The sequence below is a fragment of the Glossina fuscipes genome, unplaced genomic scaffold (assembly GCF_014805625.2).
Source record: "Glossina fuscipes isolate IAEA_lab_2018 unplaced genomic scaffold, Yale_Gfus_2 128, whole genome shotgun sequence".
NCBI lineage: Eukaryota > Metazoa > Arthropoda > Insecta > Diptera > Glossinidae > Glossina > Glossina fuscipes.
This window is the reverse complement of record NW_023998471.1, coordinates 1,821,701-1,839,582: the sequence shown is the minus strand read 5'-3', so window position 1 is coordinate 1,839,582 and position 17,882 is coordinate 1,821,701. Positions and strand designations below refer to the sequence as shown.

Below are 17,882 nucleotides of genomic sequence, written 5' to 3'. Positions count from 1 at the left end.
TATATATATAGACTAAAATAGAAGTTCAACTTGATTTCTTTTGAATAAATTTCGTTAAGGCACTTAAGATCGCTTAGTCTAATGAAGCCGGTATCAGGTAAATTCTTAAATGATAACAAATATATTTTTCATGATATTACATAAAAAATAAAAATATTATTCAAATCATATCTTCACAATACATTTATATAATTTTATTAGTGTATATGGTATTTATTATTTTTAAAATAATTTTTTTAACAAATATAATTTGTGATCACTTTGTTTTTCTTTTATTTATTTAATTTTTTTTTTTTTAATTGTGATGAACAACAACATACCTATAATACTTCGATTTTTCATTCTTTTCTTCTTCTTCCCCTTTTTTTTCTTTTGTTAAATATAAATTAAACTAAAGCTCAAAATCTTATTTCAAAATGAAACGACCCATCAAGCTCATACAGGACACGTTAACTAAATTATTTCTATTTCAACAAATTTTTTTTAACAACAAAAAACTCTATAATTCGGTGGTTATTTCATCTTGTGGTCGAAAACCCAGTTTATAAAACTCGTCTTCCAACCAAAGCGAACTGGCATTTAGATCAGTTATTAAATTGCCATTCTTGAGCGTATTGAAACTACTGCCGAACGGATCGGAAGGTCGAGGCTCCTCAAATTCATGCAAGCTGATTAAAGAGCCGAATATATGCATTTTTTGCGATTTAATTGTATTACTGGTGGTCGTTGTAAGATTCGATGTAGACTGTAGAGGACTTTGCCGATAAAAGCCGCCGCCTCCTGCTTTCTGGCGATATACAGAGTGGGCATCAAATTCGTCAACATCCACCCCCACATGACCGGGTGTTTGAAAGAAATCGATTAGTTGACCAACTTGAGGTTTGTAACGTTCCAGTACTTGTTCGGACCAGCTATATAAGCGATTCCAATCGTGCGGAGCACCTGGTATCAGTTCAATGGGACGATTTAATAAAATAAGAATTCTGGCCAGATCACGTACTATAGGCCGATACGAATTGGCCGCCACAATGTCCCCGCTTAAATACAATTTACGTATTTGACGGCGTGTATCGTTTAGCATGGCTAGGAAATATTCAGCATTTGGCCGCATTTCGTTAAGCTGGCGTAGAAAATCTGAACGATCCATTGAATTTTCATTGATTAACTTTTGTTTAATAGTCTTGCGACGTCTTCGTCGCTTCATCACCATCACCGCTATTGCCAGTATGGAAAGGCATATTAAAAAGCCACCAAACATACCGGCCAAAGCTGCCATTAGCGCTCCAGAGTATCCGGTGGTAACACAAACGCGTCCCATAAATTCGGTGTGGGCCGACCATTGATCTATGTAACCGGCTGGACAACGCTCTACGCATTGCCGACTATCTGTCACTAAGAAGACGGGACATTTTATGCAACCTTCACTATTGCAACGCAAGCAATGTGAACTGGTTGTAGATGGACAACCTGTAATAGAGAAAAGAACAAAGGCATCCTTAACAAATTTTTTCGAAATTACATTTACTGAGAGGGTGAGTTTTTTATGATATGCTCCTATATGTAAATGTATCTTCCTTCAAAATATCAACCAATTTTTTTTATATATATTGTGTGTTGTCTATCTTGTATTTTCTGCATTTCCTTTTTAAACGATGTGTTGCTGTAAGTTTAGGTGAATTGTGTTCTTTCTTTAACCTGATAGAGTCTGCCTTAGAAACAGTCGTCACAGGCAAACCTGGAATGTTGTTTCGAATTCATTTGCAACACTGGGCCCTTTAAAATTAGCTGGGCTCTATTTTAGAGATCTTCGTATCTTCTTCCTCGGATTGCACTTACGTAAGTAATTGTAGATTTCCCTTATCGTATAAGAAGCGATCTACTGCTCTTTCGAATTCAATTGCAACACTCAGGCCTTTAAAATTAGCTAGTCTTGGTTGGGGAATAATAATACGGTTTATGTACTCATTCTAGGTAGATGCGGATTTCCGGATCTTGTTCCTCGGATTGTGCTCACATAAACAATTGCGCAATTGCCCCCTCGCATAGGGTGCGATCTACTGCTCCTTCAAGTTTATTTGCAGAATTGAGGACTTTATGGTTAGTTAGGTTGGATTTGGAAACAATAATATGGTTCATGTACTCGCTATGGGTAAATAGAGATTTTTGAATCTTCTTGCTCGGATTGCGCTTACATAAATAATTGTGGATTTCGCTTCTCGCATAGGTAGCGATCTACTGCTCTTTCTAATTTATTTTCAAAACGGAAGGCTTTATAGCTGGTTGGCTTGGATTGGGGAACAGTAATATAGTCAATGCGCTTGCTCTGGATAAATAGAGATATTCGGATCTTGTTTCTCGAGTAGCAATTATGTAACCAATTGTGACACTTTTTCCTCTCCCTGTCATTGATATTGGTGGAATACATTTTGCTAAATTTCCTCTCTCTTCTCCGAAATCATTACTCTTTGCTTCTCCTAAGCTAATAAATAGAGTGCCAACAACACACCCGACACAATAATATAGACGGACAGACATAGCTAAATCAACTCAGAATTTCACGCTGACCAAGAATGTATATACTTCATTGAGTCTCTGAAGCTTCCTTTTGGTTGTTACATATATTATGAAAAAAGAAAACAAAATGAGTATACACCCAAAAAATAGCTTATTTTTATGCAGAGAGTTGTTAAACAAATAAGAAAAGGATATAATTGCACGGTTTATTAGCAAAACAAACAACTAGTTAGTACGCAGCCATTGTCCATGCGGCCGAACGCGATTACTCAAGGCGAAGACTTCTTAAAGACAATGAAGAAACAGACGGACCAAGCGGAAAGCGATTCTCACAAATAAATAACAAATCGCAGCCGAATCAAGCAGATGAAGCAACAAATGGTTCAAGCAGTGTCAACTACTTGCCTACATACATACATACATCTATGCGTACCACAAAGCTATCCATTCGCGACATCTGCGCAGAAGAGAAAAACTTGATGCTCTTAGCTAACGGCGAAGTGCAAGCATGGACAACAGAAAATATCAAAAGGCAAAACAAACACATTATTATGTGCAAGTGAAAATACATGAAAGTTGTTATACTTATTTCGTGCAGCAATTGAATTCTAAACTGATGAAGTCGCTGAAGTCTTACCACTTGCTTCTAGATAACAATGCGAATGACGCATCAATGGTAAAGTTCGTGGCTTTTTTTTCAACAAAATTGCAAACAAATTTATTGATGAAGTTTACTGAGACACGAGAGTACCACAGGCGGCTTTTCAATTGTGCTTTAATTATGTTACTTGATGATAATGGCCAGTGGAATTACTTATCTGGCGAGCTAGGGCCGCTTAGAATGCACGACTCCTTTTTAATCTAGTCAAACGCAAAGTCCTACATTACGTGTCGTCAATCGGGCCACAATTTCTAGAGCGTCGTACACAATTTTTTCGTTGTTATCGTATATTATCTCTATTCCTTCGTCTCTTCATTGTCGCTTTGGTCTCTTTCATTGTCCTCACGTTTCGTATCAAAATGGGTTAGTCGGTACAAATTCGGTTCATTGAATTCTCCTCTACTGTCATATGTTTTTAAAATGTCGGGTCTGTTCAAAAAGGGTTCAAAAGTGTTTCGCATCGGTGCCGGTCCTGACATTATCAATGATTAGCCACCGAACGAGACTGCGAGGCGTTTTTAACGCTCATAGCTGATCATAAACAATAGGAATTTTTGATAAGCCTGCGGCTTATGTTTAAGCGACATTGATAATCAGACATATTTTTTCAAAGTTTTCGCTCATCATCGAAAGGCAATTACTTTAAACTGAGCTTACAAGTGTCCCAAGGTTTTTGTCTTTTGATTATACATGGGATGTGCCAACGATGTCGATAAGTTGATAGTCTTGTCTAAACTCACTAATTAACTCAAAACGTTACGAACTTTTTTCCTAATCTTAATCTTAGGATCGATTATCAATTAGATCAATTATTTTGAAATAGCAAAAAAAATTGAAATATTTTGAAAGTTTTAAATGCATTTGCCCAAATCCGTTGGTTTAGGGCAGGCATGGGACGAAAGTCTCTTTATTTGATATATCAATTACATATCGTATTGTTTTTATGTGAAGTAACTTTTCTAGTTTCGAAAAAGAAGTCAAAGTCAACAAGTGATTTGGTAAATATTCTTTTTTTTTTTGTCAATTACATGAGAATTGATAAAGTATACAGAGGATCGGTTAAAACGTGCAATATACGTGCTTAAAAATCAGTTATGGTTGTTAAATTATTTAGCATTAATAAGAGTGAAGACTATATCTTACTTTCGACGATTACCATCGAAAGCCAAGGGTGTGCTTGATTTGTTAAGCCATTTGTAATGTCAAGCGAAAGGCGTTAACCTTCTCCTCGACGGCTGAAGGTTTCGAGCCGACTGTTCGTTTGTTCTGACTTATCATAAATGATTAGAAATATGGTTTGCAAGGCAGGCATGATTGGTTGGCCCGTATGTCTAAAAATTGAAAAATTTTGACTTGAACTTAATATCAATGAAATATATAATTTTGAACTGACTAGAAAAACCAATGTAATTTATTTTTAAAAAAAAGTAGCCGATAATGTCAATTGCTAGTCCTCCTAATTTTTATGCGCTAGTTATGGTACAAGAGTATATTAAGTGTTGGGATAAACCTCCCTTTCATTGTGTCATGTCTCAAGAGTCACTTTCTGAATCGATCTAAGCTTATCTACCCATTCGTCCGTCTTGTTTTCTTGGGTTCAATCTACAGGTGGAAAATTTTTGAGATATGAAATTCGGCGTGTTTTGGACCAAGAAGGAACGCTATTGAAAATGGTTCGATTTGGACCAGTTTTGCAATCAGTTTTCACGTAACGTTTCATTTTTTAGGTTAGTGTAGGATGCTGCATGGTGGGCCGCAGTTTAGTATACTCTTTTTATTTTGTCAGTCCTAAAGTTTATTTCTTTGATCTAAATAATTTATAATAAAAATAATGGAAAAAAAAGTAGCAAATATATTGCTGTCAGCAGCTTATAACAAGACAGTCACATACTGAAGAGGTTTGAAGCCATTGATGGTCAATCAAAGAGTCAATTGACACACCCACAATTTATATTTGTAATTTTGTTACGTTGTCTTGGGTGTAATCAAGATTATCTCAGAGAAAAACTTGTGTTCATTTTTCTTAACTGTTTTTTTTCTTTTTAACCTTTGTTTTAATTCGACTTAGTGATGTACGTTCATAACTTTGTAAGCACGAACGAACATCTGCTTATATTAAATAATTTACTAGTAAGTGCAGTAAGCGCATTATCTAAAATGGCTGTTGAGAGATAGCTTTACTTGGCGGTATTTCTCTGTCTATAAAAAAGCAATTATTCTGATGATTTTGTTCTTTTTCACGTCTGGTTTTTTTTTTTTTTTTTGACAAGATTAAAGACGAGAGCATGCAATGCAAGCCTCATTAATGTGCTTGCATAATCTTTGTAAGTCAGGTATTCGAAATTCCTGGAACGACTTCGTTTACATAGTAAGTCCTAAGGCATTATTGACTTCATTCTATGAGTCGGTTGAGAGGCGTTAATATTTCTTTTTTGTGGCATTGATAATGTGTGAAATTTTTAAATTCATCTGTGTGTGCACGAGTGTTCAACCAACCTTCTGCAAGTGCTTATTGTTTGTTTATTAGATTTAAAATATTCTTTGCTTAGCATTGCATTGGAGGCATCCTTATTTCAAATTTTTTTAAAGCTTTGTCTCCGGCAGATATAACGTTTCCGATGCATTGTAAAATCGCTTTGTACGCCAAGCATACTTTTTTACAATATTATTTTATACGATGTAATGGTATTTACAGCACTATTTGAGACATGTACCGATAAAGGTACACACAAAAACATGGAAATTAATTTTTTATACATAATCTAGAGATTAATAACAAATAAAAAAGAAGAATTTATATATTTTTTTTTGTGTATAAGCATGCTAAATTTCATGTACCGGAAAAGGTACAAAAACCCAAGACGAAGTCGAGAAATGCCATGCACTCGTAAGCAGCAGGGAACGTGCTCGCGAACTTTTTATAAAATTAACTTCACTTTTTGTAAAGAAAAAGTGATTCCAAGGTGCTGCCTGCTTAACTGTTGCTCAATAGAAGTCGTAAAAATTAACCTAATTCCTAAGCATCTGTCCAATAAAGTGTTGAAAGTCTTCTCTATATAATTCAATATAATTGTTCCGCGTATGGGGTTTTATTTGAGTTGTGTTGTGTTATACATGTACGCGCGTGTATGTCTTCTACAGCAAATACTGAAAATGTGTACGTTGCTTAGCACATATTTGCCTTTCCAAAGAAAGACGTACATGTTTTTGTGCATCTGTTAATAATTACAAACATCTTAATTATCGATAAAACCTGCGAGAGAGAAAGTTATACTAAATTTTAGAAAATGTTGGTAACAAATTGCAATGGTAAGGTTTTAGAATTTCTGGAATCTCTAGCATTTCTTTCTGTTTATTCATTTTTGTTGTTCCACGTCAAGGAATATAGGCCTCGTTCCATTTGTAACATAGTCCCACAAAAACCGTGGAAATGGTATTTTGCTCGTGGAACGGTTTAAGAATGTCGTTTAAACTTGTAAAATTGAGTCGCTAAGAAAAGTATCCCGACGTCTTGTGGCCACGCTCAATTGGATAGCTTACTCCAAACCGCAAAAAGCCAAATAGGTAAACGAAATTTAAAACAAATCAATCAATGTCTTAAATCGAGGCACAACATGACAGTGGTTGGCTGTAAAGTAAAGAACTTGAAAACCTCTTAAAACGGAGAACAATAACTTCGCTGTATTGTTCGTTGCTGCACACGTGGAGAACGATATGCAATGTTCGCAAAATTTCATCGAGGCGTTCGCTACTAAGGAAAATGGACGATTCTCACATATTTCTTCTAGATGAATGGAATATGTATTGCATAAGATCAACCTTAATGGTATTCTTATAAAGGGGAAAACAAATTGACAGAGTTCCGTAAGGACCAGCTACGTTAATCCAATCAATACGATAACATAGATCTATACATACATCGATTTCTGAGCCTTCTGGTTGCTCGTACACCGCATAATACCCTACCGGGACTTCTGGTTGCTCAAACCTGCAACCTGCTTGCTTATGTTCTGCCCGTCATTCACATTTATTACCAATTTCAAATCGGACATACATAAATAAGACCTATTTATATCCTCGAAGTGCTCGCGCTGCCCTGCAACGTTGTGGGAGATGTCCTCAATGGCTGGAAAAAACGAAAGTAAAAACATCATAGTCGCCCACGGCCTACCCTGCTCAACTCCGCTTGTTATGGTAAGTGCACCGACCCTAGCTATTTTTAATCCTTCCTCATCCAGAGATCGCAAATTTCATCGCAAAATCTCAAAAATTGCAAACTATTGATTAAACACAAAAATATGGACAGACATCAAACACAATGATGCGACCTTAGAATCGATAGTAAAAGTCGATCCGAAGTTCTTCTGGATGTTGTATACCATCGTAACCACGATTGCTTCAAGCGTATATCGTTAGAGCAATAGGGTATCAATTCAAAGGTTTGAGAAAATTTTGTATCTTCGATAGGTAACGTTCCCATAAAGCAAAACTTGCCCACATTCTTTCAAACACTAACAAGGGACGCACTTAAGTTCATCCCGTAGCGAACCTTGGATACGATACCTTCTACCTGAAGTTCGTATGTAGCTGTTTTTATTGATTGATTTATCGATTGCTGTTTGATGGTTTACAAACGAAGATCCAAATCCTCCAATGTTTTCGAAAAGTTTCCAAAAACGTGTAAAAAATGTTTTGTTGAAATGCACTGAGAACCACTCGTAGCCCACAAATTGACGCCATTATCATACGCATGACAATTTTTTTCATACTTCTCGTCTTTGCCTGCCTATTGGTAAAAAAGTCTTATAAATCGCACGACACGATTAGGGCGAACAGGTAGGGCGAATAGAAGTATTTAGCTATTAAAGTTTAATTCGATACCTGCTAAGGGGCAGGAAGATATGGGCAGAAATTTTTGAAAGCCAGGAAGATTTATAAATGTGGGCGGAAGTACTAAAATTTAACTTCTAATCTCAATTTTCGTGACAGTGAGAATCCCAATCAAAATGCGAGGCCAGCTTCGAGATCTTCAATTGTAGCAAAATTTCTGACGCGATTGTCTGGAGGTGTTAGAAATCGTATGAGAAAACTTTTTTAAATTTATTTTTTGCTAATGAGTATAAAAACAAACGTGAAATGAATTAATTTTTCGTAGAGATATGACCCAGAATCAAAAAAAAAATTAATAAGTCTCTTATTCGCCACCGATCTGCTAAAATTCTGTTTTGGAATAAGCAATAATTCACACTAAAGAGAAGCACGCACATACAAGGTCTGGCAGGTCTTAGCCTGCGGATATACAAATCACCGATTCATGCACTCATTTATTAATTCGTTTATTCAAACGGTATTGCATCGTACTTAGTATTACAAATCATTAATAATCTTACACGGTATAGCGTGTAGCGTATAGCGAGCCGCTTGCATTTGCAAAGCAAAAATGCCCGTAAACTTAATTCGCATGACGTTCTCGCATATGTCTGTGTTTGTGTTGCAGATACCCACATAAACATAGGCGGCATTAAATTATTATTGCATGTATTTATGTTTGTGTCGAACTCACCATTCGATTGGTAACAAACAAGATTGACAACATATTTATGTTGTTGTTATTGTTGTTATTGGTACATTTAATATTTAACTGAGTACTCTTTTAAATACCAACCGGCGGCAGCATGCGACGCGGTCTTAGTACATACGATATCTGTGTATATGCATATATGAGGTGTGTGCATATACTGCTGAGATATGTGCAACAAGTAACGAGTACATCAGAGTCATGCCAAAAAATATTAAGACTTGGTTCTGTTTGACAGACGCACTGACAGCCCGACTAACAACTGCTTCAAATATATAAAAAGCATTACGAGTATCGAAGTGTTCACTGAACATAATCAAAGATATTTTGTTTAACTCTCATCTCGGTATAATTTACACAAGCACGCAGCAGCTAACCACTACCGCGGTAACCAACGCAAAAAAAAACCGTCGATAAGACGCATGCAATAATTTATACAACTATTTGATGTAATATTAGTAAATTGTAATTATGAAAAAAGGAAAATGAAAAATAAAGTAAGCAAATCAGCATTATCCAATATAAAGAAAATTAAAATTTAACGCATGCATAAATACACAAAACATTTATCCATGCATTCATTCATACACATGCACAATTATTTAGTTAGTTGCGGTTAGCAAGCTTAGTAGCTTAGTAGTTAGCTGAGTGTTAGGTGTCATTACATTTGATTTATAATGTGTTTGCTGTCACACACAAGCACACACACACACACACACGCATATTTATTCGAAGGAGTCAATTTAAAATGCATTTTTCATGTTTAATAACGTATAACGCACAACCATGCGAACGGCTGGACTTGAATACGATATACTTTCAAGCATTGCCCGAAATTGAAGAATAAAAACAGTTCCAAATGTTTAAAACCCCTTCTATCATTAAGAGGGAAAATTGATATTACACTAATTGAATGATATAGAGTGGAATGCGCATTTACATGGACACATTCATTGCAAGCTAATTGGGTCATTCATTCGGAAACTTCGGAAACGTCGGCTAACTATGAAACAATAGCAAGTAATGAGTTTGTGTCTTGCTTTCTTACAGTTCACGTGAACTTCTAAGGATTTTCGATTCTATTTCGACATCTTTGAATTGATTACTTTTAAGTTCTCTAATTTCCTATACATACTTCGGGTGATCAATAACAAATGGAATGAGAAAATTTTCTATAATTAAAGCACTAGATAAAAATTAAAAGGCATTAAAAGGCCCAAAGTATTCATTGCGTTGCTTTTTCAAAATTTTTCAAATTTTCAAATTTCTTCGCTAAATGCATCCTTAACTTAAAGGTAATTAATAAAAGTAATAGATTTCTCGGGCCATAGCTACGGTCACTTGAGGGTTTTGGGGTTCACCACAAGCCGCGCTCACACACTGAGCCAAAACCGTGGTCCTTAGTCTTATTTTCTGTAACCTTTTTGCAAACATTTCTGGGAAAGTTTCATTCGAATGCGTTTCTATCCCATGTCCTCAAAAATTTTCTCAGGTCCGAATAATTAATTAAGATTTTATGTATACTATGTATGTGGCGAAATCTAGGGTTACAATTAAACCAATCACACTTAATGCAATCAAAGATTTAATCAACTACGCATTGATGGAACGGTTACAAGGACTAAATAAATCCATCATAAGCAAGTCTAAGACATATTTAGGCTTTTACGTAGGAAACGTACTTTCGCATAACTAATGCTAGGTATCATAAACGTTTTCTTAAATGTAGCTGAAAGTTTTAAAGACGAAATTTCCCTTTAAGCTTACGTATATTATAATTGGTTTAATCTAAAGTTAAAGTTCATCCAAAGTTAAATTTCAGTTAAACTGAAATGTTAATTTCAACGTAAATTCGATTAAAGGTTTTAAGGTTACAATTTAACTATAAGTTAAATTTAATCAACAGTTAAATTTAAAGTAAAGTAAAATTTGAATAACAGTTTAGTTTAAACTGCATTGAGGTCAAGCAAGTTTAGCCAAAGCTAAAACTTTAAGTTTAACGGAAGCTAATTTTAAAATTCCTACAAAATGGAAGCGAAATTAAGAATGTAAGATTAAATGTTCGACTACTTTGAAAGAACAATTTTTTATTCGTTATTAAAAACTATTTGTGAATTGACAACTTTCATCGTAATGACAAAACTGTTCGCTTAACAATTATTCAGGTTTCTCAATAATTATACAGAAGGATCAAAATGATACGCTTTCGGTTAAACCTGAATCGATGTGTATGAAATAATAATAGATTGCGCTCTTGGCTAATGTTATTTTGATCTAATTAGTTTCTTGTCTTAAACAATAGTTTAATGACTTGGTCAAAAATTAATTTGCCATTGTTTGTTTCACTAGTACGACCAATAACTGGCTTCAAATGACTACATATACAGACCTGCAATAAATTGCATTAACGGAGGCCTTGCTTTACGGTGACATTTAATATATTTCGTAAATAAAAAAATGTCAGAAAAAATGTATTCTTTTATATATTAAATAACTTTTTTTTGTTCTTCAGCTATTTAAAAATTTAGTAATAAATTAAATAAATATTTTATATAACTGGCGTTTATGATCTTAATTGGCTACGGTGTAAACTCTCTAGGTTATGTGTGCTTATATAAGCACAAGTCACACTTTACAAATATATATATATATATATCTATACATAAAGGCGAAGATCAATCGGTAAGACCATAAGAGCAATTGAGCGGTTGAGCGGTTACCAGTTTTCGTATTCTTTTTCTTTCATATACCAGGCAAACAAAAAGAAGCTAACTGTGAGGCCTAGCTGCTGTAAAGCAATTGCCGTCAGCAGCTTTGCTTTTTATTATCTCCTCTTTAGATAAATGTCTACCCAAAGTGCTTTTATAGACGTGTGTGTATCTATATAAGAATATATGTCACACACAACTCTGCGGTGTGCACAATGCGCTGCTGTAGATGATTATATCATTTATAATATTTTGTACGTTGGTCGAACGCTATGAATTTTCTCCAATGTACTTAAAATTATTGAAGATTTGACCTAAATATGCAATAATTGCACATTTTGGTATAGAGAAAACAAAGACCACCAACCAGAGCAATAATAATGAAACCCCAAAAAATACTTGACTTAATAAATACTTAATTATCCTAGTGGCCTAGTTTACAAGTATTTAGCTCCATTTGGGGCCACATCGAAATTGCGGGATATTGCGCAATTGAATTTAATTTTTATTATTATTATTACGTATTCGGTTATTAGGTTATGGCAGCATCTCTACCTTGTCCTTATATTATTTGTCGATGAAATCAAGTGAACAAATGATTCCATCTACCTGTTTTTGGATCTTCAGATGATGATTTGGTTTAGAAACGATTTCGGGCTAAATGTTTTTTTTTTTACTAATTTATTTATTTATTTATCCTACTAATGCATGAAACTGAACTAAAACAAATTGACAGTCGAGTTCAATTGACTCTTAAAGTAAATCTTATATTAATTAATATTAAAACTTAGTATAAGTATAATAAAACAAATAAGAAGGAAAAAAAGAAAAAAAGCATGTACACAACTAGCATAGAGCCACACCCACAACCGGTACAGGACCCAAATTGCAAATGTATCCCTAAGCCATCGCAAAGATGCACAAGCTTGGCAACCGATAAAAACTTTAAACTTTAAATTAAACCATTAAGAAAATTATATTCGGTCGTAACCCAATCTTTTGTACCCTTTAAAACACACCAAATTTTCATGCTCACGTAAAGTGAACGCGGGTGATTTTTTTCTATTTTCAAAATGAAAGTTTTGTCGTGTAGCCGTGTGGGCGTTGCAGGCGTTTCCTTGGAAAAGTTGAAGTCAATCCTAAATTCTTTTGCAAATTCATAGGCCATCTATTTATTTTCGCTAATGAGAGAATATTTACCACAAATGCTACACAGTTGCGCAGAGAGGCAGACATGTTTAGGTGCGTTTCATAGATCAAGACACATCAAGAATTTATACACTTTATGGAGTGTTTGAAGCTTATTCCTGTGCGTTTCAAGATAGTGAAAAAAAAAAATACAGTATTGGTTAGGCGTGGACATATATCCAATTTTTATGCAGGCGCTACTGCTTCGCCCATAGAATATACGTTCAAAGTCTTGTAGATTTATCTGCTGAAGTTTACGAGTAATGAGCAAAAAACTAATTTTTTATTCCTTTTGAAAAACAGAGGTGTTCCTGGTTTACGTAGTTCTGTGGACGTATCCTTCGACCGATTTGGTCCATTTTCAACATCGACCTGCATGCAAGAAATTTCACTGATAGAATCATTTTTTCGGCCAGGAAAATATGCACAACAGACATTACACAGACGGACGGACAAAGAGACAGACGGACATGCTTAAATCCATTTAGAATTTGATGCTGATCAAGGATATATTTACTTTGTAGAGTTCGTTCTGGGCGTTGCAAACGTTTCGGAAAATGAATATACCGGTCTTCTGATGGGTATAAAAATTGTACAACTTGGATTTACGTATAATAAAAAAAGTATAAAATGAGAAATTTTTTACTGATAATGGAACATTTGATCTATTTAAGTGAAACTGAACGGGAATGCCAGGAGAACTTTTGCGCCAAATGTATAGCAGGTAGATTACACCGATTCCTCTACTAATATCGATCAAGAACACATGCACACTTTAAGGGTTTTTTGGGATGAACTTCAAAAGAACTAAAACCAAATTTGTTTGTCTCATGATCAATTTCGAGTACGTCGACAAAGTTGTTAGGATCATTTTTTAACGAAAAATATTTATATCTAGAAATTTCTCGCAAGACACACTATTTCGACTGCTTACTTTTCGGAACTCGTTTCTTTATAGTGTTCTTCAGCGTCATTCGAAATGTTTCCACTTTCAAGTCGAATGTGCAGAAACACTACAACCGCTTCACTTCTCCACTATCTTACTTACAGGTGAAGCATGTATTGAGTGTCAAGTTAAAAATATTATTACTGCTATTAAATAAGTTGTAAGACTAAAGACTTAGCACTAACGTTCAAAGCTTTATTGAAAACTCTATCGGACTTGAGTTTTGAACCCATGGCTATTCAATTATCAGTTGGGATCCGCCGTTGAGGCGAGTCTGATAACGAAAGGTTTGTTTTACAAAATTTTTCATAAATTTTGGGATTTCTGTTTGATGTCTGTATATATACATATTCTTGACTGTATATCATGGCCAATAAGCAACAAACTTAGCAACAGCAACGTGATGGTTCCACAAACAAAAGGATGTAATTGTGCCAGATTAACTTCTAATGTGTAATCAAATCTGTTTTTCTGCGGTGAATAGGGACCACATAAACGCACAAAAAAAGACAATCAATAATTACCGTATTGAATTGAAAATAAGACAGATGGACAGACGAAAGGATATGGAGCCAAATGAGATTAGTTTGTAATTGGAGAGTCACTGCTTTTTTCCTGCATTGAATTAAAAAAAATTTTGAATTGAATAGAAAATAAGACGGAGGCTTTAAGAAGTATATCGTATCGCATCGAATCAGATTAGTTGGTTCACGCCGTACTAGCATTTACATGTGAACCCTTCAATGAACGGGTATGGATTAATCTGTGTCCCTGTGTGGATGTCCATATATCTCATCTCATGGATATCAACATGTTATGTATAAGTATTCATCCTTATACTAGTGTGTGTGTATTTTTGTAAAAAAATCAGTTTATTCACATATTCCTGTGGCGATTGCATAAATTGATTATTCTTTTCCTTATTGCGGTATTTTTTTATCTGAAGTGAAATTTTCATTTCATGTTATGAAAATCTATGAAAGTAATCGACATAAATTTGATAGGCGTACGTGTACACATGAATATAATGTTGAGAAAGATGTTTTCTTGCCAACGACCAATTTGTATTGATCGTGAGATGAAAAGGAAAAAAAAAAAATTGAAAGAAATTTTTAAAAACTATCCAAATATCGCCCTAAGGCGAACACGAATTGAAGTGAAGTTTGCCTTAAAACAAACCATAACCAAAAATAACACTATCAACCAAAAAAACAAAAAAAAAAAAAAAAGAAAAGAAACACTTTGCATAATTTGAAAATTATGTTAAAATGTTTCAGCATATAAGTTGAATGCTTTAACATGCATATTGATTGCATTTCGACGCTTGAATACAAACAAAACTTACACAGCAAAGCTATTAAGTGGCAAAAAAAAAAAATCTTTTTTTTTTTTTATAATTTATAAGATAAAGTTTACTCATTCATTTTCGGTAATATTATGATAAAAGTGCTCGTGTATTTATAAAAAAAATTAAAAAAAAAAAGAAAAAAAAAACAACAGAAAGCTCTACAGGAAGTTATTATTATATGCGAAAATATCTACTTTTTTGTGTATGCATGACCAACGGCAATAACACCAACTCCAAAAAAAAAAAAATAATATTAATAATAATAAGAAAATTATAATCGGTTATGATCGGTTCTTTTACACCCGTCACCTGTATTTAAAAAAAAAAAATTTATAAAAAGGGGAAAAACTAAGTTTCGATACTCTATTCTCGATAGGATCATTAATCGAATGTGAATAGAACTCTTTAGCGCAAAAAATTAGATATTTTTTTTGCTTTTGAAAGAGAGATTCTCTCAGTTCACGTGATGGCTGTACGCTCCTCCCATCTTTCTATAACAATTTGCGACTGGCGGCGCTTTCTAAAGTTTCGAGGCCGATATCTTCATTTCTGCGAACAGAATAATATTTACAATACACAGACGGACAGACGGACAGACGGACATGCCTAAATCGATTTTTTATTTATTTTCTTATATATTCATACATATTCATATATATACAAAATTCAGCTGCGACGTAGAATCACCTATATTGCACATCGCTTAAGATAAAAATCTTAACCTAGTTGAACAATTAAAGCAAAAGAGATCTTAAAAATATGCTCGTCTAGCTCAACCACACATTCAACAGTAATTTGGAATGTACCTGGTGAACATTACTTTGTGAACGAACATAGTTCCACAATAACATTTTTAATTTTAGTTTAGTTTAAGTATGACGTCGGCAATGCGCGGATAATAAAATCGAACTTGGTATTGATCAAGAATCTCTGAAGTTTCCTTCTGGGTGTTGCAAATGTTTTGAAAAAACTCATCATAACCCCAACGAAAAGCTTGTCTTGTACTGCGAGGAATTACCTTGTACTTATTAATGGGTTGCGTGTCTACAAAAGAAATTTTACATCCTCTCATTGGATATAAATTTGGAAAGTATTCTAAGAGGCAACTTGAGTGTAAAATAATCTACAACATCAGCAGTTCAGAGATCATTCGAGTTCAAAGATTAAACGGGAAGTTTTTCTTTTTTACCTCAACGATGGGATTTTTGTTTTTACGCGTCATGTATTAATAGAAAAGGATTTTAATTTTGTTTAACTTGTGATTGTGACGCGATTTGGTCATGTCTTCCAGTTAGCTAAAAGCGTTATATAATCCGTACAGTACCAGAATTAATGCTGAATTTATTTATTATTCTTTTTGATACTATAAATAAAACAGAGTCGTTAGTCATCTGTTGTCGCTGTACACATGTTAATCGTAATAATAAATAAAGTTAAGTAGGTTAAGGGATACGAAAGGCTGGTATTTTTAACAAAGTATTAATTGAATGAATAACATATAATCTTTTGAGATGCCTGATGAATACTCGTATACGGATCGAAATTTAATTGCTCATCAATTAGCACTTGGCTCAACCTTCTTTTCCCTAGCCTGATTGGCTCGTTTAGCGAGCGTTCCTACTCTTCTTGAGACGTCTTCACGTTTAGCATAAAACAAGTTGCAATCATTTTCAAAATTGAATCTCGATTGTCCGTCAATGCGGTGCTTCATAAGGCAATAAAGTTTAATTTTGAAAACTTTGGGACTAAAGTAGATGAAGAATAGTGAGGTTTTTTCCAAGAAAAGCAATTTTGGTAAATCTTATCCAACTGCGCAAGTTTCGTGCGCCCTCTCAGATATCCGCATGTTTAAATGAATAGGTAAGCATCCCGACTAACAAATCAGTTTTTTTGTGGGTTCAAATCTTAAGAGAGGCAGAGTTTATTTTGGCCGCAGCTATAGTGAATGCTTAGACGGTAAGGGCATAACACTCACCGATTGAGCACAAGCTCCCTAGGCTTCTGTCGCACCTCTATCCCTTTCCTTTTCCTCGCCTCTTTATAACCGTCACCGTGTCATACGAATAGAGAACATCCCCTGAGCGATCGGGCAAATCAAAAAAAAAAAGTAAGGACTATGATGAAAACTGTGCCTTTACATGGAAACAAGTTATAATTTCTGGTATTCTATTAGGAAAATAACATAAACATGATATTAAGCATAACAATATAAGGGGACAATGTTATCTGACTACAATATTTTTAGTTGTTACATTTTAGAAATTAATAATTTGTAATAAAAAATTGAAATAAAGTCGCCGCCTAACACCTGTGATAGTCTTTCGATAAAATCCATATAAAAATTGTTATTTATTTATATATTTTCCAAATATACATTTAAATTGTATTATATTTTTTTGTTTTTAATAATTAAATGGCTTTTAAATTATTTATTAAAAAACCCACAAACAATTTTTCTTACTTTACCAACTAACAAAAAAATACAAGAGAACAGTTTCTCTATGACCTTGCATAACTAAATAATTTCAAGGTTTGTTTTCCTATTTTTTTCCAAGATTGAATTGATAAAAGCAATTATGTGGCAACAACCACATAATTAAATTATTCTCAATTAATGAAAATGCAACTAATTTTATCTTGCACTATACACACAGGCACACACACACGCCATCATGGGTTCCCACATGCTGATAAAATATATAAACGGTAAACTTGACAATATTGAACAAGTCTACGTACGCATACATGCGGCCTTGTCTAACCTCAACTTTAAAGCCATTTCCAGTCAATTAGTTGTTTTGTCCATATAGACAAAATGCAGTTGTTAGGAATTTGTCATAAAAGTAAAATGTGATGAGAAAGTAAAAAACAACAACAGCTTGATAAACTAATTTGCATAGACAAATCTACAGCAAAACCTATTATTGTTAGATTAAACG

At 34.2% G+C, this 17,882-nt stretch overlaps 1 protein-coding gene across 2 annotated transcripts in view; it reads right to left on the bottom strand.

The window, feature by feature from the left end:
- Positions 1-233: 233 nt before the first annotated feature.
- Positions 234-17,882, bottom strand: part of LOC119640883 (putative uncharacterized transmembrane protein DDB_G0293652) — a 97,029-nt gene continuing 79,380 nt past the window's right edge. For both annotated transcript variants that reach the window (XM_038039186.1, XM_038039187.1), the window contains exon 3: positions 234-1,467. In XM_038039186.1, the coding sequence (XP_037895114.1) occupies positions 500-1,467 (968 nt within the window). In that variant the 3' untranslated portion in view covers positions 234-499. The remainder of the gene's footprint in view (positions 1,468-17,882) is intronic.